The sequence below is a fragment of the Lissotriton helveticus genome, chromosome 2_1 (genome assembly GCF_964261635.1).
Source record: "Lissotriton helveticus chromosome 2_1, aLisHel1.1, whole genome shotgun sequence".
NCBI lineage: Eukaryota > Metazoa > Chordata > Amphibia > Caudata > Salamandridae > Lissotriton > Lissotriton helveticus.
In genome coordinates this window covers 1,225,306,477-1,225,329,992 of record NC_136059.1, presented here as the reverse complement: position 1 = coordinate 1,225,329,992, position 23,516 = coordinate 1,225,306,477, and the positions used below count along the sequence as shown (strand labels likewise).

General features: G+C 46.0%; 1 protein-coding gene across 3 annotated transcripts in view; it reads right to left on the bottom strand.

The window, feature by feature from the left end:
• Positions 1 to 23,516, bottom strand: part of LOC144818569 (E3 ISG15--protein ligase HERC5-like) — a 511,308-nt gene that overhangs the window by 82,806 nt on the left and 404,986 nt on the right. For all 3 annotated transcript variants that reach the window (XM_078676100.1, XM_078676101.1, XM_078676102.1), the window contains one exon: positions 5,590 to 5,656. In XM_078676100.1, the coding sequence (XP_078532226.1) occupies positions 5,590 to 5,656 (67 nt within the window). The remainder of the gene's footprint in view (positions 1 to 5,589; positions 5,657 to 23,516) is intronic.

The following is a 23,516-nucleotide window of genomic DNA, read 5'->3' as shown; positions in this document are numbered from 1 at the left end:
CAATATTCGACGGGCACAGGCTGCGATCGACGCGATCGGGACGACCGGGGACCAAGCGGCACTGTTGTTGGCTGACATAGATAGTGCCTTTGACTCAGTCAGCTGGACCTATCTCTTTGCCCTTCTGCCACTGCTCAATTTGGGTCCTGTTTTCATCTCCTACGTCAAATTGCTCTATACAGATGTCACTGCCTCGGTGCGTGTTTCTGGGGCGATCTCTACGCGGTTTCCTGTGACCAGGGGCACTCGTCAGGGGTGCCCCCTCTCCCCGTACCTCTTTGCGCTGGCTATGGAGCCTATGGCCGCCCGGGTGCGCCAGGACGCGCTTTATCGGGGTTTTGTGTGGGGGACGGACCACTCAGACCGCATTCCCTTGTACGCGGATGACGTGCTCTTTTTTATGACTGACCTACACCGTACGGGACCTCGCGTTCTTGAGATAATGCGGGTGTTCGGTCAGGCGTCTGGGCTCTTTCTTAACCCACGCAAGTCAACCCTGTGGGTGTTGGGGGGGGGCATCGGTGAGCTGCCAATGGGCTGCGTCCCTTCAGGTGGCGGTCGATGGCGTGAAGTATCTGGGCGTTTTCCTCTCGGCCTCGACCACTGTGGCGTGGGATCGGAACGTACAGCCGGTGTGGGACAGAGTCCAGATGGACATTAAGACCTGGACACGTATGCCCCTTAATATCTATGGTCGGTCGGCCATATTCAAAATGGTGGCCCTGCCTCGGATCCTCTACCAATTACAGAACCATCCTTATAAAATCGACCCGCAATGGTTCCGCAGTGTCAACTCGGTACTGGGTAGATTTCTGTGGGCCGGGGGTGCCTCTCGGGTGGCACTGCGTACTTGCTTCCTCTCTACCTACTGTGGCGGCTTAGCGTCCGCGGATCTGCTGGCGTATTATCAGGCCTCCCACCTCCTAGTGCTCAACGAATGGTGGTATGGGGACCGTAGTGATCCGGCCTATGCACTGGAACATTCATTGATGGGAGGTGCCACACTCCACACCCTGTTGTACTCGGCCAGGCGGAGGAGGGGTTTGCCGAGGGTCACCCAGGTGGTCTTCGCGGTCTGGCGGCAGGCTTTGCACCGCATGGGGTGGTGGGGCAGGCTGACGGCCGAGACGCCGCTGTGGCACAATGGTCTGCTTCCAGCGCTGGCCTCCTTGTCAGGGTTTGGCAGTTGGGACGCGATCGGGATCTCGTCCCTCGGTAATGTCCTTAACGGAACTACACTTAAGTCCTTTCAGGACCTTAGTTCCGAATATAGCCTGTCTAGGTCCCAATTCTTTCGGTATCTTCAGTTCCGCCACGCCCTTGGCCCTAGCCTGGTGGGGTTGGAGCAACTCCCCGACTTTAGTCCCATTGAGGCCAGACTGTTTATGGGCGACCTGGGCGACAAGAAGGTCTCTCAGATATACCGCTCCCTGGTCACACACTGCTCCCCCTCCCTCTCGACATTGAAGGCCTCCTGGGAGGATGATGTTGGCCCCTTGGATGATGATGATTGGCGTGAGGCCCTTGAATCCCCCCGTGGGGCGGCTATAGCTGTCCGTCTTAGATTTATTCAATTCAAGTACCTTCATAGGGCTTATTATACTAGAGAGCGGCTGTGGCGGGCAGGCCTCATAGCTGCTCCGGAATGTCTGAGATGCGGTGCTGAAAGGGGGACGCTTTTTCATACGGTATGGTCCTGTGAGAGGCTAACTAGATTCTGGGCCGGGATATGGGACTGCCTATCGGAGGTGTTGGGGTGGGACCTTCCCCGTACCCCTAGGCTGGGTCTCCTTCATATTATGGAAAATGTTGGGGGTAACGCCTACAAACGACACTTACTGCTGTTGGGACTAGTGGTGGCCAAGCGTGATCTGGCCCAAGCATGGAAGAGCGAACGTGCCCCCCCATTGAGTGCATGGAAGGCGGGATTGGACTTTCTGATGGGTCTGGAGGTACCTGCATTTGAAGCCAGGGGGTGCCCCCGGAAACATTACAAAATCTGGAAACGGTGGGCGGACTACAGGGGGCTGGACCTCGATCCCCCGGCTGATATTGATGATGTACTACCTCTTGATGTGGATCCCGTACCCTAGGCTGTTAGCCGACACCAACTCTGATATCCATCTCATGTTGCTGACCTGTGATCACGTGCACTGGGTTAGGGTGGGATAAGGGGTGGGTAGCTGGGGGGGTGTTGGGGGGTGTTGTTGGGGATGGGCGGGTCGGGAGGGAATTAGGGTGTGTTTTTCCTAAAACTCTGGGTTCACTGCCATGCTTTTATATGTGTCTGTTGTTGCAGTCTCCTCCTGACTGTGGAGGGCTGTACTGAACCTTTCTTGAACTCTCAATAAAAACGGTTTTGAAAAAAAAAAGCTATACAGGGGTTCCAGTACCCGAGGGTAAATTAAACTTTAATAACTGGGCCTCCGTTAGCATTAAAAAAGGCTGGTGGATGTGGTAGGGGTATCAATTAGGGCCTCCTGCATCCAGGTGTGGTCTACATGTTTCAGCCAGGCCTTTATGATTAAAACTGGCTTTCCTCAGGACCAATAAATAAGGGAAGGTGCAATCTTAATTTAAGTGAGTGTGCAATTTGAAAAATGTGAAGCACTCGCTAAGGTGCTCTATGTGTGCGAGGGGGATTCCCTCTTAAAGCATCACTGGACATACAACATGTATGACAATACAAACATACTGGGGAGAGTCTTAGCATGGTAGCTTATATTCACAAATAATATTTGTGAATATAAGCTAGCTAGAGTTCGCCATTTGTAATTGGGTACAGCCAATTGGAAATACACTTTAGGGTCAGGGCACTCGCACTGAGGTCTGGTTAGCAGGCCTCAGTGCACTCTCAGAGTTGGAAAACCAGCAGCATCAGTTGAAAAACTTCGGTGTGACCAAACAAAAAGAGGCCTTACCCCGAGTAACTGTCAATGGTCAGAAAAATTGCAAGCATCCCTCCCATCATCTTCTGTGTGTTTGATATACTGCCACCAGTGGCAAGGGTATGCTCAGACGTGGGCCCCATGCTCACTGTGCCGCTGGAACCAATCTATACCAGACTGATGAGCCCTAATAAGTGTGAAAGTGGCATTGGTTTGCTTGTGTTTCAGTTTAGGCCGGACCTGGCCTGGCAGTTCCTATTGTTGTTGAGTCAAGACTAATTTGCATATGGCTGCGTCCAAACTGAGATGGCATGATGGGCAAAAAAACAGTGGGTTGGGACACTACCCTGAATAATTGGCAGTTGTTATACGAATTGCATGCATTCCTCCCATCACCTTTTTGTCTGTTTGACCCTCCTTAATCCCCAGTATATTACAGGTTGTCTAATTTTCCTATGGACATTTTGGGGGACTATTTAGCATACCAGGAAAGCAGTATGCATCACAATGGATACATTTCGATTTTTCCAAATGTATTTTGAAGAGCATGTTATGACCAAGCAGAATGAATGAGATGTATGTCATGCTCCTGTAGGCACTCATAAATTAGGGTAGCTATCATAAACTACACTATGATCTATAAGAAACCCAACAAACATCCAAACTTTCATAATTCAAATGAACAACACCCTTGAGCAATTGATAAGCAGTTACAAACATTTAAAATAAGAGCACCTTCTGCACATCAGCTAAGCTTTAGATTGAGAGCTCACATCTGTTGATTACCGATCAGTGTCTTGAAATGAGGCAGCTAAGTTATTTCTTGACATTGTGGATAGATATAAGGTGGCTGCCGATTTATCCTGAAAAGACAGAACTTGAGTTTGTGGAAGTTGGGACTGACCTCAGAGGAAGCTGGCGACAGTGTGTGAAAATGGCATCAATCCATTCCTTTGACTCAGGTGGTTAATCTTGTATGCTCTCTGCCCACAGTCTCGCCATGTTGCATTCAAGTGCCCTCAATGGTCAAGACTAAGGGGGTTGTTTAGAGATTGGCAGATGCAGGACATCTGCCAAATATTGGTGGAATTCCTCTTCACCCTATGGGACATCTGCCAATTTAGTCGCTCTCCAACACCTGCCAACATCTAAATAACCCCCTAGGTTTTTCTTTGTGATGTCAGTGATAGACTTCTGCCTATTCTTCTCAGTTCCGGATTTACAATCAGGGGGGTCATGCCTTTATATCACTTATGCATTGAACAAGGCTATGCTCTGTATGCAAAAGCCTTTTGGGAAGGGTTGACCAGAAAGCTCCTAATTAATATAGTATGCAGTAGTTTGGATGCTTCATAGCTTAACCTCTACTGTGTGCAATGTACAGTAGACACTGGAAGGCACGTTCTGGAGTGTAGCACTGAAGGTGTATGAACCCGCCACCTGACTTAAGATCCACACTGAGAGCCTGATTCAGAGGTCAGTGCAAGTACAAAAGTTGCCAGAAAAATCGGTGGCAGTGTGTATTGCAACATGACTACCATATATACCAATTTATTGGTCCTTGAAACTGGTGAAAAATCTATGTCCAATGGTCAAACACTGTTTGCACTATAGAATGTCAGGAAATCCTAACCCTGCTCCAAATCGAGAACACAAAGTACTCCACGAAATATGTATAGTTTGTGTCTGGGGTAAACTAAACAGATTTGTGCCAAAAGAAGAACAAAGTACGATGCCTTCTTCGCCAGATGTATTACTCAGCACACATAACATTTGTTTGGGTATGTGGGCTTAGCGCTCTCAAGAAAACACTTTTCCTGTTCAACCCAAATCTTTGACATAAAGGGTTAGGCCTCAGCCTATTTGATCAGATTGTTTACAGGTATAATATAGACCCACTTCCAAGAAGCAACAAATCAATGCATGGTGACCATTTCTAACCTAGTAGAGGTAAAGGGGCTCTATATATTGTGCAGTTTTGTAAACTATGTGCTATGCAGATAATATCTTATTATAGGAATCAGAATTTGTAGACATTGGAATGTGTGGTTGAGACAGCAATAAACAACAGACAGGACATTTTTGGGTACATTCATGGTTCAAAAATCTTCATTTTGTGGCTCGAAGAGATGCATGCACAATTGCACAACATATCATGTAGACTGCATAGCACACCATGATAGCTTCTGTATTTGGTCCAGAATGGGGAACGCTGAAAGATGGGTGCTCTAATTTAGGGGAAAAGGCCACCTGGAAAATGATATGAAATTAAAGACAGTACACTTCTGCATATAAGCCATTTTACATGTATTTGCACATATTCTCCAGAATTCTCCCAGCAGATATTGCCCTTTGGCAATGCTGTGCCAAATACTGTAGATTTTTCCCTGTCTGACGTGAGCAATTACAATTTCCACAATGAAGCTCTTAATGAGTCCCCATGTAGTGCATTCTACTTGATTTCTCGTCATTTGTTTATTTTTTTCTTCTCATTTCAATGTAACCGATCTCCCCTGGGGGAACAGGGTCGAACTTACTTTAATTTAATGCCTAAAGCCACGCCCGTCAATGATATTCAGAGGTGCGAGAAAATTAGGACCACCACAAGCACACACTCAGAAGATAATCATAAAAAGACGGTCAGTCAGCAGTTTAAGGCGTTTGGCCACAGGGATACGATTTGAAGTAAAAGGGAACTCACGATATAACAAACTTCGTAATTGTCCACAATATCTTCATACTCATAGTCTAGAAGTTCCTGCAAAGACCTGAAACAAGAAAACAAAGGGAAACACAAAAATGTTGTTATCAGTAGATGTACATTGTGGGCCATATGTGTGTGTATGTATTCTTTTGTCATTCTTTTCATAAAGTAAAAAAAAGACTGAACAGCTAAACATCATTCACCTTTCCTTATAGTTTGAAACAATTACTAGCCGCTTTATTAACAAATGGTCATTAAAACTAAGGCCCTCATTCTGATGTCATTGGGCCCACCACCGACAGGCCATCAGTGGCGGGCCCACCAACATCTACAGATGCGGTGCGAACGCCAGATAACGATCCAGCGGTCAGAGGCATCTGGGGGAGGGACTGACTGTTGCTGTTCCAACAGCCTGTCGGACCATAATCTCTACAACAAGGGCGGTGCCTGCTGAGGCACCGCCGTAGGGATTACCATGTCCCTTTTTGTCTGCCTGTCTATGGCGGTGCCTTCGCCATAGAAAAGGAGACAGAAAGGGACTTTGAGGGCATCTAGCAGGACACCGGTCCCCTCTGGGCCTCCATTATGGGGCCTGTGGGGGCACCTATGGTGCCCCTCAACATTCATAAAGCATGTGGCAGACACCACATGATGCTTGCCACAAGGTGCATGGATGTTTGAAAACATACATTTTTCTAGTGCAGCTTGTGCTGCCGCCCTCTTGCCTGCCGTTGCACAAGTTGGAATAGACAAATTGATGTTTCTGACTGCCAATAGGGCAGTCACATCAATAGTTGGGCGGATTCCATCCCGGTATGGTGTCGTGTAATAAGCCCCTGAGATGTATGTCCTGCAAATTTTCAGCACATAATCTAAACTGAAGAGATGGGGGAGCATCACACCACTGTAGAAACTGACATTGGGCGAGTGGGTGTGGCAACAGCATGACCTAGTTCCCTCTGAGTATGATGGTTCCAGGCATTAATAATGACAGACACAGGATCAGTCTTCACTGGGCTTATAAACTTTTCATGACAGGTGCACTGGAAAAAAAATGCTCAAAGAGGGGTTTTAATCCCACTTTGTGAGGGCATCCATGGTCAGCATCATTTATCTGTTGGGCTCCACCTGTCCAGAATATGCTTCATACTCTTTCATCTTCAGGGGATTTTGGATTTGGACACAGAAACACTGTGTTTCTGCATACAAAGTAAAGTAAAGTAAAGTAAAATCTTTGCAGTTGAGCTAAAAATACATAATTGAGGACTTTTGCAAAGCACATAGAGAAAACAGATCATTTCATTACAATAACATTGGTGTGAAGGCCTTTCGAAATTTGCGATATTGTTATATATGAATATATAAATATTTACAGAAAATTATTAAACATCTTAAAACACTCTTTAGTTAAAAAAGTTTAAAAACCAAGAATTTCCTTTCAGACAAACGTCAATTTGTACTTTTTATGCTTACAGTTCCGTGAAAGTTCGCTTACAAATTTGACTGGAATAAAACTTTTATAGGCAAAGATTGTTAGCCCGGCGTCTGATTTTTTCCAGTTCGAGTGCTGGCAAGGGGGTTTAGCACAGTATCTACTGATTTCATAAAACGTACCAGTCTGCAGGCTAATTGAATGTCTGCCCCCATAAAGCATGCCAACAATGCCTGTCGGCGGGTTCGCAGACATCTTTGGTTCCAAAGCTGTGTTAGTTGTAGCCTTCGTTCGTTCTCTAGGGCTTTACAACTGCATAGTAAGTGCAAGACATCCTCTTTTGGGTCACTGCAGTGTCTGCAGTTTGTATTGGATTCCGAACGTGTCCATGGGGGGAGATGTTCTTTTGATGGTATTACTCCCATCCTCAACTGCAAAAAGGATTCCTATGCTACCCGTGAGAACCCTGTGCCTAGGTATGCCTGTGCTAGGGACCTGGTATAGCTCTGGATCACGAACCACCCATGGGCCCTCCTGGTAAGTGCAGATTTATCTTCTTCCAGAGATAGTATCTTCACTGTTTTATTTACGAGCCGCTTAAAGCATTTGTGAGTCCCGTTCGCATCCCAGAAATCTTTTAGCACAAGAGAGTTTATTGCTGCTTGGAGATAGGCCATTGCAGGGCTGTCCTTGTTCCTTTCCAGCTCTTTCCATAGGTATGTGTTCAAGGTACCTATCTCAGCTCTCTTTATTTTCTGCCAGCATTTGGCGTATGTACCCTTGCGTGCTATTTGTTTGTTTTTGGACGCCGAACTCAAGCCTTAATTGCGCTGGCGAAGTGTACGATGGGAGGCTGAAAAGTATTCGCATTGCTTTGGCACTACTTTGTCTAAGATGGACTCATCTCTCCCTCTCATGCTTTCGCTGCCGTATGTTATCGACGGCAGTAGTCTTGCTTGTAGCACATCTAGCAGAGGGATTAGGTTAGGGCCTGTTATTTTGTTCTTAATTCTCTTTAATGCAACGGCCAATGATATCCCTCTGTTTCTGATCGCCGTTTTTTGTTGTTCGAATGTCCCTTTCATATCAAAGATTATGCCCAAGTATTTGTATTCTTTGACTATCTCCATCTTCTGGTCGCGTAGAAACCGCTGTGGCTGTTGTTTTTTGAATTTTTGATTTATTATCATCACCTTTGATTTTTCTAGCTTTTTCTGAGAAATTACTCGTTGTACTTATAAGGTGTTGAAGGCCAACGGGAGTTCGGCTTATTAATATTAAATTGTCCGCGTACAGAAGGTTAGACAGAGTGTAGCCCCCTAAGTTTGGGGCGTGATGATTACAGTTATCAAGGTCTGCGGAGAGGTCGGACATAAAGAGATTGAAAAGGGTCGGTGCGAGGACGCACCCCTGCTTCAGTCCTTTTGTGGTTGGTATTTCCCTTGATAAGCAATTACCTGACCCCAGTTTTATTTGAATCCAGGTTTCTGTGTGAAGTAAAATCAATAGATTCAAAAGTTTTGGGTCTACGTCCCAGCATGAGAGCTTGGCCCAAAGTTTTCCTCTGTCTATGCTGTCAAAGGCGGATGAGTAGTTGATGAAACAGACAAATAATGGATTTTTTTGTTTAATTGTGGAGTCTATTAAAAGAGAGAGTGCTAGAATGTTTGTTGTTGTCCCTGTGTTTTTTTGGAAGCCAGTCTGGTTAATGGGAATTAAGTTTTTCTTTGATGCCCATTCCGTTCTTCTAGTAGGAGACCAGAGAAATATTTGGCGTCAATGTCTATGAGGGCGATGAGCCTGTAGTTCTTTGCTACGCTCCTATTGCCTTTTTTGTATATCGGGGCGATAATTGATCCCTTCCAGGAGGTCGGGATTTGTTCTGCCACCCAGATTTTCATAAAGAGTGGGAGCAGTTGCTCAGCCCAGTAGTTTGGTTCCTGCTTATAAATGACGGTGGGAATTCCGTTTGGTCCTGAGGCCCCCTCTTTCCTGCCTTTCGCAATTCTTGTCTTGATCTGTTTTATTGAGCCTGGGAAGTTGGTCTCCTCGTCTAATGGCTTTGGTGCCTTCAAACACTCCACTCGGACCCCTGACTCTTGTCTTTTTCCGTCAGCTTCGTTGTTGAAATGGTGGGCTAGATGTTTTACCCAGGCCTCTTCTGTTATATGAGAATTTATTCCAGGGGCTTTAGGATTCTCTGTTTTGTTTACTGTATACCAGAATCTCGCGCTGTTGTTAGCTTTTGAGTCGTAAAGCAATTTAGCCCATGTTTTGTCTGTGGTATCCTGTTTTATTCGCCACAGAATCTTGTTCTTCATGTTTTTTAGTTTCCTCAGCTCGGCCTGTAACCTGTTGTCAGCCCCATTTTTTCGCAGTCCGCGGAGTGTTCTGTTGATGGAGCTTTGTATTTGCCTTAATTTGCTGGTTTGGGGTGTCAAAGGATAAGTTCTTGGATTGTTAGTCGTCCAGGTAAGTAATTCCTTTTGGTTTATTGGTCCATAGGTATCTTGTGGAGATTTGGACTTGGAGTTAGCTGGTCCAAAAGTTTTCAGAAAGATTTCCCAGGCGCTTATATTATTGTTGTTCCGCGATTGAACACTTTCCCAGCAGGTCTTGGCTTCTTTCCCAGGTTTTTCTGGGTCGTTTGTTTTGCATTTAATTCTTATACACTTTGATGTGATCTGTAAGTTTTGCGTTTCAATTGGAAGAGTTTGTGCTGTTCCCTGTGCCATCAAGGTCAGTTCTTACGGCAGTTGGTCGCTGTAGTCGGACGTGGCAATTTTGAAGTCGCTTACTAGTATGAAAAGTGGATAAGATAAAAAGGTGTAGTCTATCTCTGTGCTGGACTTGAAATTGTGGTAGGTTGCTACTTGGGGGCAGTCTCCGGGTGATCGTCCATTTATTGATATCGGGCCCAAGTTTGTTAGATCCTTTAGTAGGTTTTTGGATAGCTTAGTTGGTTTTCCCCACAAACTCTCTTCCAGAGGAGGGATCCCCCTTTCAAGCAATAGATCTTCTATAGGCTGATTGTTTCCTTGGCTCCTAGAGAGGAACACATTAAAATCACCCGATACGATGAAATTCAGTGTTTCTACTTCCGTTATGAGTTTGGTCAGTTCTGATACCAGGGACTTTGCGCCGTTTTTTTTCCCTTTCGGGTGCAGGTAAGTGTTTACCAGGATTAGCTGTTGTCTGTTTTTTCCTGGGGTTAGGATTTCCAACTGTATTGCGTTCATTCGGTTGTCTGATATGTTCTTATTCAGCAGTTCTTTGTTTTTATTGAGGCGTATGTGGTCAGTCCTCCTTTAAGGTGACCAAACTTTGAGTTTCCGCTGGCTGGGAGGTGGTATGTTTTGTAGCCGTAAAGATGGAACGGCTCTACCATCCAGGTTTCTTGGAGCAGAATTAAGTCATAATGCTGGAAATATGACAGTAGATCTTTGGTTGTAGTTTTTGGACCTAGGCCATTTATGTTCCAGGAACATAGTTTTAACAGTGGCTCTAATTTTGACAAGTTTCTATTTGATTCTTCAATCTGTCATGGGCCTATCGGTCTAATGTTTATGGCTTTTGCTACCCAGTCCCAGTCTTGTCTTAATTCCGTCTCACCTTTGTGCCTGGGCGTCAGGAGGACTCTGTCCTTTGGTTTGGCTGAGCCTCCTCGGGCTCCTCTTAGTACAGATTTATAAGGTACACCAGTCCAATCTTTTTGTGTGGTGTTGTTATATTCTTGGAAATTGCGAAGTAATGGTTCAGGGTACCTGGTTTTGTAATAAGGTTTTATTCGAATACCCCATGCTTGCAGTTGCCTTTCCTCCTTTAGAATTTTTTCTGCTAATTCTCTTGAAGTCCAGGTAGTTTTTGTTATTTCCTGTTCCAACAGGTGCTTATACCTGACAAATTCTACGGCTTCCAGATCTCTGGTGTTTAATCTTCCTAGATTAGTGATAGAATTTAGTACTCGGAGGATGTTACTTCTGTTTAGGATATCCTCTCGGCCCTTTGATCTGTACTCTGGGATGAATAGTATTGATTTGAGGTCGATGTCATTGAAGTTGTCCTGAGATTTTTCGGATTTTAGTTCAGATTCTGTTCTTTGGGGTGTTCTGGGAGCTTGAGGGACTTTCCCTCTCTGGTTCAGTGTCTCTATGTTAAGGTTTACATCGAGTTCTTTTATCCTTATTATTTGGGCCGTGACGATTGCGAGTTCCCGGGAGTCTGAGCTCCCTATTTTTTGTAAATTCATGCTTCCAGCGGGTTTTATTTCTGACCTTTTTCCTCATAAGGAATTTATTACAATCTTATTTTTTATCCCTGGACCTTCTTACTTGTCCACTCCCACCTCTTTTCCTTTACTCTCAACTGCTTGTGAAAGTTTGGTTTGTGGGGACGTTATTTCTGGTCCCTTTGGTCCGTGGTCATTGATGGAACTCTGCTTGTCATATAAATTTGGTTCCTCGCTGATGTTTCCTTGTTCCAACTCGGTCTCTGTTGGCGGTTTGCTTGCCAGGTGGAAGAAGGACTTTATGGTGGGTATTTTATTTCTCCCTTTTCTCTTCATTTTCCGTCGTTGTTTCGATGTTTGCTTTATGCCAAACCGTTGATCTCCTCCTTCTAAGTTGTTTAGTTGCTCTATAGAGTTGCTCTGAAGCTGTTCTTGTTGGGGCGATTCTAAGGCTCCCGCTTGATCTGGTCTCATGCTTTTACTCCCTTGTAGTGTTTGTCCATCAGCGACACCCTCTCCTATGTTCAGTTCATACCTTTCTTTGGGCTGGGCCTCTGTGCTGTTTGTTTCCTTGTTTGTGTCGAATTGGTTTGGTGCCTAATTTTTTCTATTTGAGGTGCGACCCACGTTTGTTGTAGCTCCGCATCCGACTGCCTTTGCTAATCCTTTTTTTTGGGTGTTGTTTGCATTCTTTATATCTGTTAAGAGATCCCCCATTACAGCCGGAAGCGTGGCTAATTTGTCAATGATTGAATAGCAGGTTCAACTTGGAGGATTTATCACAGTTTCTGATTGGGCTCTCTTAATCAACTCATTCAGATCTGATAGCTTGTTATCGATGTTTATGACATGTGTGGTTAGGCGGGTTAAAAGGGTTAGTTAGATATCCATCTTATCGGAATGGTATTCCATAGCTTTTGTAGAAAGATTCATGGTGTTTAATAGGGACGCCCACAGGCTGCTCTCTTCTGTGGTTAGAGCCTCTGGTCCTTCCTGCGTCTTATTTTAGGTGACCTGCTGTGATATGTCACACTTTCCCTGGAAATAAGTGTAGACCATTTTTTCCCACTCTTCCGTGGTCAGGAAGGATGTGTTAATTTCGGCAGTACCGGGGATCTGATCCTGCGGGTTATTGATATTCTTGTTTTCTAAGTGTGAGGTTTTAGATTGAGTCAGAGTGCAATTGATTTTGGTTATGGAAGATTTGTCTGTGCCTGTACGTGGAGACCTTCCGTCTCCATTTTTTTGCTGTTCGTCAATGTCATTATATCCTTCCTGTATTCCTGAGGAATGATAGGGGATTGGGATGAGGGCTGGAACGTTTTAGGCTGATGATGCTGGATCTCGTTTCGAGTTTAGCCCGTGATGACGAGATTGAATTTTGATGTTTGGTTCGAGTGCCACTCTTGGCGATTCCAGGGGACTTAAGATGTACTTAATTCTGGTGTTTTGCGTGGTTTGGTTGTGTTCCTTCTCTTCCTCAACTTTCTCGCTTACCCTTGATTGGCACTCTTCTTTGCTATCTGCTGTACTATCCTTGTGGCAACTGGGTTGCTTCCTTTGTCTTTCATGTTCTTGAACTCCGATTTCTTCTATCTTGGATTCAATCTATGGCTCCAAGGGAAGCTTTGTTATTCTATCGTTTTTCAGTGTGTTCTCCGTTGTTAGCCCTAATTTGTCTTTGTTTTTTGTGAGAATTTTTTCTGGGCACAAGGGGGATGGAAGGCCCTTTTGTGTTTCACTGGTGAAATTCAACACTGCCCCAGCGTCTTTTATGCAGGAGAATTTGGTGTAGATTTTTGGTTGGTAAAAAGTTTTTTGTACTTTGGTCTGAGTTAACACCGCTCTCTCTGTTTCAGTTTCCCTGTCCAGTTTTGCTAGGGCTTCATCCTCCATGTTGACCAACACATCAGTTCTCACTGGCTTCTCCTGGATATTGTCAGGCACCTTGAGGATCTTATTTTTCTTTTTCCGATTGCTAATCACAGTTGTAATGCTCTGCCTTTCTTTGCCCGACCTCTTGTCTAATTCGCTGCTTGAACTGTTAGTCTGTCTGAATCCGAGATGTACTGTTGTTCCTGAGAAGGTGTTGTAAGGGTCCTTTTGCAGCGCTACTTGTTTGGTTGGTTGGCTGATTGATGTTTGACCGCTGTTTGTTGCTTAAAGCTACCATGTACTAGCTTCTTACTTCTGGGGTCAGTTGTATTTTTTGAGTGATCCTGCGCAGTTGAAAACTGTTAGAATTTGACTCTTCAAGACTCTGCAGAACCTGCGCAAGGCCGGGCCGATAATACTCCTTGTGGTACTCCCGGTGGTACTCCTTGTCATAGGAAGTGTCCGTGATAGTCCTGGTTAGGTGGTTCTGTTGTTAAGATAACTTTACTGCAGTTTCCCTAATTTAGGTCAATGCATTTTGCTCAGACTGATCCTCTAACCTCTAACGGTGTTCGCACTTGTCACACAAACCCTTCTGTGTGTGAGTCCCCGCGTGAGGAACGCTGAAGTGCTGGAGCGGTGGCGGTTTGGGAGTGAATTCCTGGGAGGGGGGCTGCAGAAAATACTGCTGAAAATACTGGAGTTCTGGAGTGACGGTAATTTGAGTGATTATGGGTGTAGTGGGTATGCGGGCATTACGTCCTTCTGCTTCACTGCCCACTGCCCTTTGCGTTGGCCTTTGCCTTGCCTTGCCTTACTTTGCCTTCTCCTTACTTTCTTATTTACCTTTTTTTCTCTGTCCCGCTCCCACTCCCACTCCCACTCCAAAGTTACCTCTTTATGCTCACGGCTGGTTCCCTGCAAAGCACTCGGCGCCGTGCCCCTGAGCTGCCAGAACAGCCAAGTGGATGCTGGGACCGCTTTGCAGCTTCTGGGGCAGCTGATGCGAGGGCGCAAAGGCGGGTGAGGGCAGATGAGGGCAGGTGACACCGTGGGAGGGGCCGTTCAAATGCTGCTGCTGGTGCCACTGCGGGGGGTCCGCGGGAGGGAGCGGGGAGGGGCCGCGGGACTGTGTTGCCACACTCGCTGTCAGCTCCGCTCCGCTTGCCTCCGCCGCTGGCTCTCCTGCGCGTTCACTGCCTCTCCCGCTGGGCTCGTTTCACCCCCTCCTGCCACTTACTGCCACGCTGCCTCACCCCTTCCGATGCCGATGGGCTGCGTGCAGAGACGGCCGGTGGTGGGGGGGGATGACTCCCTAGGCCAAACCACTTTGCTCTTTCCCCCGCTGCTGATCTCTACTCGTGGCACACGTGGCAGCTGCAGCTCCTCAGCTCCTCCGGCTTCGGCTCACAGCTCGCACAGGTTCTCTCTCCCAGGATGCACCGCGTCAAGACTTTCCATCAAGACTGTTTCTGCATACAGTGTTTGCCATAAAAAGAAGTCTTTTTTTTACTGAATAATAGCGAAAGGAGTTTGCGACATTAACAATAACAATTTATATAATATTGTGGCACTGCCTAAGGAGGACCTAGAAGCGTAAGTGGTTTAGAATTAAAAGTAATGTGAAAATAACTCTTCCTATTTTATTTCGCTATTCATCTTCAGTCTAGATGTGGTTGAATATTTTAGGAGCACACATTTTGGCATGTAACATCCCTACTAGCTCAGGATTTTACCATAACTGCCTTGGCTAGGCAGGTGTGGCCAGCACCGATCAGAGGTAGGGAGGAGGGGGCTGGGGGGAACGCGTGAAGTAGGGAGGAGGACACAGGATGTGGGAGGACACGGGGGAAGAGGCTATGAAAAAATGTAATTAAAAATTAAAAATGTACCTTTTCGCCGCTTCCTGGCCCATCTCTCCTCCGTTGTCCTCCCTGGCTCGGCCACAGGAACACACACAGGATCCCAGTCAGCCAATCACAATGCTGACTTAGCAGAGTTGTGATTGGTCCGAGAACCGTTTTTCGGTGCTCAGACGCTGACTGGAGGCCTGGACATGTTCTCCTTGTAGGCTGTAATGCAACTTGTATGGAGAACATGCTAAGTGCGCAGGATTGTATGGGCGGCCCAAGAGGGCTACCAAGCAGTCATTGCACACTTTAGGAGGGTGCTACCACCCTCCTCTGCCCTCTCATGCAAAGCTGTAGCAGAAGTACGAGAAAATATAATGATAATACCACAAGTTATAATTTTATTTTCTCTGTCTTTCACTGCAAAAAAGGAGTGGGGCGATGCTCCTCCTCTGCCTTAGTGGAGGAGCCTTCACTGTGACTAGGTCTTCCCCTTCCTGAGTCGATCATGGATGATTCTGGTTGCCAGTGACAATGTGTTTCAAGTTTTAGCTTATAAAAAATAAAGAACATAGTCACCGGCTGGCTATATGTACAGGAATTCGTTCTTCAGCTACAGCTTTGTGAATCTAAGGAATGTGTAACAACAGGACACACTCTACTTATTAACCAGTTGACCGCGGTGGTGCGGGTGATTTATGACTGGGCGTGGTTCGGAAGGCACCCGGCCGTCCTCCGCACACGCCCACTGTGACGTCAGACGGCCAGGGGTCGTCTGACGCACGCAAAGGGTTAATAATGAAGGCCTAGTGTGTACAAGGCCCATGTGCACAATATCATATAACGAAAAATTAATACGAGGCAATAAAGGCAGTTGGATCAAATAAGGGAAATATCATCCCATTTGTTTACAATAGGGAGCAGCTAGGTGTCTGCATTCTGGGCACAGTTAAGGAGGGCTCCTAATATGGGAAGCGAGACTCGACACAGCCAGCGAATGATGAAATTATGGCATTAAATTAACATTAGCTACGGAAAATCAAAATGACAGTAGGTAAGGGTGTGCTCACCAGAAGACACTAGCTACAATAAAACTAGTATAAACAAATTGTTTATAAAATCATTAGCAATTTGAATATTCTCACACACCAAATATGAAATTATCTGTTAAAAAATGGAAAGCACAACATGTCACTAACTAATTCTTATCGAAGGACTGCTTCCTGTAATCAACAGAACGTACTAGGGCTTACTCCTACTCATTGAGTGAATCGATCCCCAGACACAAGCATAACCAGTTTCCAAGGATGTCAACTGAAAGCTGAGATGGGGAGATGCCCGAAACCGGTCCGAGGATGCTTGTTTCTAGACCAGGAAGGACCTGGCCTGGCAGTTTGGGTGGGACTGTTCCCATGAGGAGCACGGTCAAGACTGATTTGCATATGGCTGGGTCCAAACTGGGTTGGTGGGCAAAAAAACAATGGATTAAACCCAGATCTGTTGACTGGGGGTGAATGTTTGCTTTGTTCAGCATTCTGTACATAATCTCTTCTTTTTGCTATTGTCTGAATTTCTGGCAAGGAAGGGCTTCAACTTTTCTGCCGAGAACTGATGACCATAATCGCTCAACAAGCACTTGGGAATCCCTTCTCTCAAAAAGGTCTCTTTATGAAGGTAATGATGACTGCTGAATCTACTCTAACACACATATCTATTTCGGACCACCTAGAATACTAGCCTAGGAGAACTATAATATATATTTGAGCTCTCCTTTACTATCCAAAACTGGACCCAGAATGTTTACAGCTATAATTTCCCAGGTATTAACTAAACTTTCTCTACGACCCAATGGAGGCCTGAAGGCCATCTGGGACTTATCCGGATTTGCACATTGATCACACATCCTCACACACATCTCCATGTCTGAATCAACTCCAGGCCACCAGTACAAAGCTTTAAGCCCTTTTTTGACTTGACAATACTCAAATGTCCTTCATGCATCATTTCCAAAATCCTTTGTCTGAGTACCCTGAGTTGTACCACCCTATCCCCTCTCTATAAGAACACCTTAAGTTACCAGAACTTCCTACAGTCTTCATCCAGTTTATTCTCACTAAGCTATTCTTGCAAAACATGTTTCATCACTACACTCAACACCTCATCTTCCTCGTAACCAGACAACCATTCTTCCTTTGAAATGGCTTCACACTCACAGTCAATGCCAATTCTATACTCATCCCATTCATTGGAAATCTACTCCTGTAGTTGCAACGGAGACCTACTCAAATCATCTGCTACCTTCTTCTTAAGACCAGGTAGATGTTTACCTTTGTAAGCATAATCCAACAACCTCAGGGCTCTTCTGGCTATACCGGGAGTCACCTTTGCAGAACTGTCCATAGTCAATACCTTGACCCACAGGTAATGCCTATATTTTTCTGTGGAGAGCAGCCTCCAGGCTTAGTCTTGAAGGAATGTTAAGCAACTTGTTTTACCAGAATGCAACCTTATAGTATTGGTTAAATGAAAGAAGAACCACACAGTAGTTATAAAAGGAAAATGTTGTGGTGTGGTGTGGCTCACTGGTTAGAGGCAGCAGACCCGGAAGCAGAGAACGGCCCGGGGCCAGGGTTCAATTCCCGACGCGGCAGGGTCGTGGAACAGGGTCAGCGGACTTGACAATTCTCGCCTCGGTGCCTACTCTAACCAGTGATCACACCCGGCAACTCTGGGCATTAAGCTTACCTCATCTCTACAACGGCCCGCCGGGGATGCCTGGTTTCACCTTGGAGATACCCAGAAGGGACCATCTCACAGGGAAAGCCAGGACGGGTTCCCCAGCGGTCTTCAGCACCGGGACGCTTACGGGCAGCCGTGCGCTTTACAAGTCCCACACATTTACATTTACACACCAGTTACCAAGGCTATGTAGACTTAATTCCACTTCATACCTTTTTGATCCACTACCAGACACTCCCTGCCTTTATCCCTCTCTCTTGTAGGTTTTGCTTTCTCCTTTTGTCACAATTCTTTGGTCTTTCTCTTTCCCCCTTTTGTATTTTTCTCTCTCTTGCTTAGGATCAAAGTCTGTTGAAGAAAAATATGCCGGGCCCCAAAAACGGGACCTGGGGAGGTGTCCCACCTGTTCTTGGCATGTAGAGCTGTAGATTTACATGCTGTGCATACTCCTGCCATCTAGTGTTGGGCCTGGATGTTTGCAAGTTATTTTTCTTCGAAGAAGTATTTTCTAGTCATGAGGTATGGTGACTCCTCCTTTCAGTGATAGTGCGCATGGGCCTCAACTACATTGTTAGATTGTTTTTATCCGCCATCGGGTTGTCATGTCATGTCAAAGGTTCTTATATAGCGCCTTATCACAGCAAGGTCTCAAGGGGCTTGCTTTGGGAACCCGTCCTGGCTTTTTCCCTGTGAAATAACCCATACTGGGCATCCCCAAGGTAAAAGCCAGGCATCCCGCCGCGAGGGGGGCCGTAGTGGAGATTAAGCAAGCTATTGCCCAGAGTTGCAGCGTGTGAACCCGTGATTCGAGTAGGCACCGAAGTGAGAATTATCGAGTCCATAGACATTTGGGCTCAAGACCCTGCCGTGTCGGGAATTGAACCCTGGTCCCGGGTCTGACATCTGCTTCAGGGTCTGCCTCCTCTAACCAGTGAGCCACACTTCTCCACCCGGACGTGAATTGCTGTGCTCCAGTTCAACACCGTTTCTCGGGTTCCCCTTGGTGCACAATCCACTACCCTCGATGGTATTATTTCTCGAATGCGTTTTCGGATTCTCCGCGTATTGTTTCAAGTTGAAGACCTTTGATCGGAATACTCATGGAGGGTTGTCGGCCCTACCCGCGTCGGGCTCGATAGCGGTCGATCGAACGGACTCCATTTAAGTTGTGTCTTGGGTGTCGCGCTAAGTTTCCGCGCAACGACTTGCACAAAGTGTGCACTTTTTGTCTATCTCTGGAACACTAGGAAAAGTACTGCAACGCGTGCCGATCGTTTCGATCGAAGAAGACACTCCGTGACCGTCGGGCTCAACGTCACAAAATGCATCAAAAAGGCAGCTCCACAGGGGATCTTTTTGGAGAAGACTCCAACCATGAAGAATTCAATGCGCTGGAAGCCAAAGCTGAAGTAGAGGAAGAACACATCTCCATGTCTGAAGCCGACTCCGATGTCGAAGACCGAGTCACACCAGGTCAACGTATCGTGAGTACCGAGACTTCCCCTGCCACTTGATCCACATAAAGGCTCCAGTCCCTCCTCTGCCCTAGGGCCAAGGTCGGCAACAACAGAAAGTTTCGAGCACCACGCCTTCAGACCCGGTGCCGAAATGCAATGAAAAGCCTTCGGGCTTGGGCTCGAGTCGGCCCCATCCTGGCACCGAGCCAAAATCTTCTGCGCTGATATCGAAGAATGTCCTGGTAACCGTCCCATTGGTATCCAAGATTAAATCTTCGGAGCCGAAACTTTCTATGCCGAAAACGGCAAGTACAGAAAAGACTCTCTCTAAGGAACTTCGGTCCGACGTTCCATCTTCAGATCCGAAACAAAAAGAGCTGGTAATAAATCCAGTGCTAAAGGAAATGCTTAAGAATGCAGACCCATTTTTTAAAGACCCTGTGAGGGCCAGAATAATTACACCTAGAGTGGACAAAAAGTACAAACCTGCACCTACTGACCCTGTCAACATCAAAGGTCAGCTGCATTTAGACTCTTGTAGTTTCGAATGCAGAGAAGAGAGCTAATTCACAGTCCACAGGTGAAGCCTGATAAGGAGTCGAAGTTAATTGATGCCTCCGGCAAAAGGGTAGCGTCGCAAGCAGCCAATCATTGGCGCATTGCTAATGTTCAAGCCTTATTAGCTTGTTACGTTAGAGCTCACTATGACGAGTTAGAGAAGCTCATGCAATTTTTACCTGATGAGCATTAGTCCAAAGCTAATGACCTTATTCAAGGGGGCAGGCTCATCACTAATACCTCCATTAGATTTGCTTTAGACGCAGCAGACACAGCGGCCCAAACAGTAAACACCAGCTTAATATTATGCAGACATGCTTGGTTGAGAGTTTCGGGTTTCAAACCTTAGGTGCAAGCCTTTATTATTAACCAACCATTCGACAAGGAACACCTCTTTGGTCCAGCAGTTGACACCACACCGAAAAAGATGAAAAAAGACACTGAGGTAGCTAAGTTCATGGGGGCTTTGCAATCAGCTTCAGGTAGGGGTTTCCTTTGTCGCTCCTATTATAGGGCGGACTCCAAGAGTATGTCTACAGAAAATACCAAACAGTGACTCTTTTGCGCTACCCTCGATCATTCCACTCCTGTAGGGGGACGTCTAACTCAACCAGTCTGGAATACCATCACGTCAGACAAATGGATATTACAAATTATCCAATCTGGTTATTGCCTGGAGCTTACCAACAACCCTCCAAACATTCCACCAAGAACACACAAACTATCTCCAGAACACCTTCACCTGTTAAAACAAGAGGTTCACTCTCTTCTGGAGAAAGGAGCAATAAAGCCAGTTCCATTAAAATATCAGGGGACAGGTGTCTATTCCCTTTACTTCTTGATTCCCAAGAAGTATAGATCACTCAGACCCATATTAGACCTCAGAGATTTAAATCTCTACATTCATTCTGACCATTCCCATATGGTCACTCTACAACAAGTGCTTCCACTACTGCAACAGGGCGACTTACTGTCCACTCTGGACTTAAAGGATGCATACCTCCATATACCAATCCATCCCGCTCATCGCAAATACCTAACGTTTTTGGTAGAGGGTCATCACTACCAGTTCAAAGTGCTTCCTTTCGGAGTCACTACTGCTCCCAGAGTGTTTACCAAAAGTCTGGCAGTAGTCGCAGCTCATCTGAGGAGACAAAACATGCATGTCTTCCCGTATCTGAACGACTGGCTCATCAAAGCCAGCTCCCATAAAAAATGTCTCCAGCACACACAGACCACACTACAACTGTTACACAGTCTAGGCTTCACAGTCAATCTGAGGAAATCAGATCTGCAGCCCTCCATGCCTCAAACATACTTGGGGGCCACTGTAGATACTAAAAAAGCTCTAGCTCTAGCATTTTTAACTGCGGCCAGAATACCCAATATTCAAACCCTAGTATCCCAATTTCAAGCCAACCAATCGCTTCCTGCAAGAGTGTTCATGCAATTTCTAGGAATGATGGCGTCCTGCATCACAATAGTCCCCCATGCAAGGCTTCAAATACATCCCCTTCAAGAATGCTTAGCTCATCAGTGGAATCAGTCACAGGGTCAACTAAGAGATCTAGTGTTGGTGGACGGCCGCACCCATCGCTCTCTGCAGTGGTGGAATCCACAGAACTTGCCCAAAGGGCGGGCATTCATTGACCGGATTCCACAGGCGATCTTAACAGCAGACGCATCGCTAACAGGTTAGGAAACATATCTCCAGACTCTAACCATTCAAATACTGTGGATTCCGAAGCAGAAGTAGCTTCATATCAATCACCTGGAACTGCTAGAAATGTTTCTGGTACTGAAAGCATTTCAGACCCACCTCATAGGCAAAGCTGTTTTGATTCGTAAAGACAACATGGCAGCAATGTACTAAGTACAAAAACAGGGAGGGGGGACACTCTCTCTAACTGTCACATCTCGCACAGGCCATTTTTAGGCGGGCCATTCTGCAAAAGATCCATATCATGGAAGAACACCTACCAGGACAAAGCAATCAGATAGCATACCTGCTCAGCAGGCAAAAGCAACAGATCCATGAGTGGGAACTTCACCCTCAAGTTCTCCTTCTGTTCCTCCAAATGTTGTGGTTTCCGAAAATAGATCTGTTTGCGACTCACCTTAACTTAAAATGCCCAAACTTTTCCACCAGGTATCCACACCCACAATCCAAAGGCAATGCACTATGGATGAACTGGTCAGGAATGTTTGCTTACTCTTTTCCGCCTCTCCCACTCCTTCTGTTAGTGCTTTGGAAGCTCAGGCAAGCATCCCTGACTCTGATCCTGGTTGCTCCTACATGGGGTCGACTGAGGTAGCTAAGTCCATGGGGGCTTTGCAATCAGCTTCAGGTAGGGGTTTCCTTTGTCGCTCCTATTATAGGGCGGACTCCAAGAGTATGTCTACAGAAAATACCAAACAGAGACTCTTTTGCGCTACCCTCGATCATTCCACTCCTGTAGGGGGACGTCTAACTCAACCAGTCTGGAATACCATCACGTCAGACAAATGGATATTACAAATTATCCAATCTGGTTATTGCCTGGAGCTTACCAACAACCCTCTAAACATTCCACCAAGAACACACAAACTATCTCCAGAACACCTTCACCTGTTAAAACAAGAGGTTCACTCTCTTCTGGAGAAAGGAGCAATAAAGCCAGTTCCATTAAAATATCAGGGGACAGGTGTCTATTCCCTTTACTTCTTGATTCCCAAGAAGTATAGATCACTCAGACCCATATTAGACCTCAGAGATTCAAATCTCTACATTCATTCTGATCATTCCCATATGGTCACTCTACAACAAGTGCTTCCACTACTGCAACAGGGCGACTTACTGTCCACTCTGGACTTAAAGGATGCATACCTCCGTATGCCAATCCATCCCGCTCATCGCAAATACCTAACGTTTTTGGTAGAGGGTCATCACTACCAGTTCAAAGTGCTTCCTTTCGGAGTCACTACTGCTCCCAGCGTGTTTACCAAAAGTCTGGCAGTAGTCGCAGCTCATCTGAGGAGACAAAACATGCATGTCTTCCCGTATCTGAACGACTGGCTCATCAAAGCCAGCTCTCATAAAAAATGTCTCCAGCACACACAGACCACACTACAACTGTTACACAGTCTAGGCTTCACAGTCAATCTGAGGAAATCAGATCTGCAGCCCTCCATGCCTCAAACAAACTTGGGGGCCACTGTAGATACTAAAAAAGCTCTAGCTCTAGCATTTTCAACTGCGGCCAGAATACCCAATATTCAAACCCTAGTATCCCAATTTCAAGCCAACCAATCGCTTCCTGCAAGAGTGTTCATGCAATTTCTAGGACTGATGGCGTCCTGCATCACAATAGTCCCCAATGCAAGGCTTCAAATACATCCCCTTCAAGAATGCTTAGCTCATCAGTGGAATCAGTCACAGGGTAAACTAAGAGATCTAGTGTTGGTGGACGGCCGCACCCATCGCTCTCTGCAGTGGTGGAATCCACAGAACTTGTCCAAAGGGCGGGCATTCATTGACCGGATTCCACAGGCGATCTTAACAGCAGACGCATCGCTAACAGGTTACGAAACATATCTCCAGACTCTAACCATTCAAATACTGTGGATTCCGAAGCAGAAGTAGCTTCATATCAATCACCTGGAACTGCTAGAAATGTTTCTGGTACTGAAAGCATTTCAGACCCACCTCATAGGCAAAGCTGTTTTGATTTGTAAAGACAACATGGCAGCAATGTACTAAGTACAAAAACAGGGAGGGGGGACACTCTCTCTAACTGTCACATCTC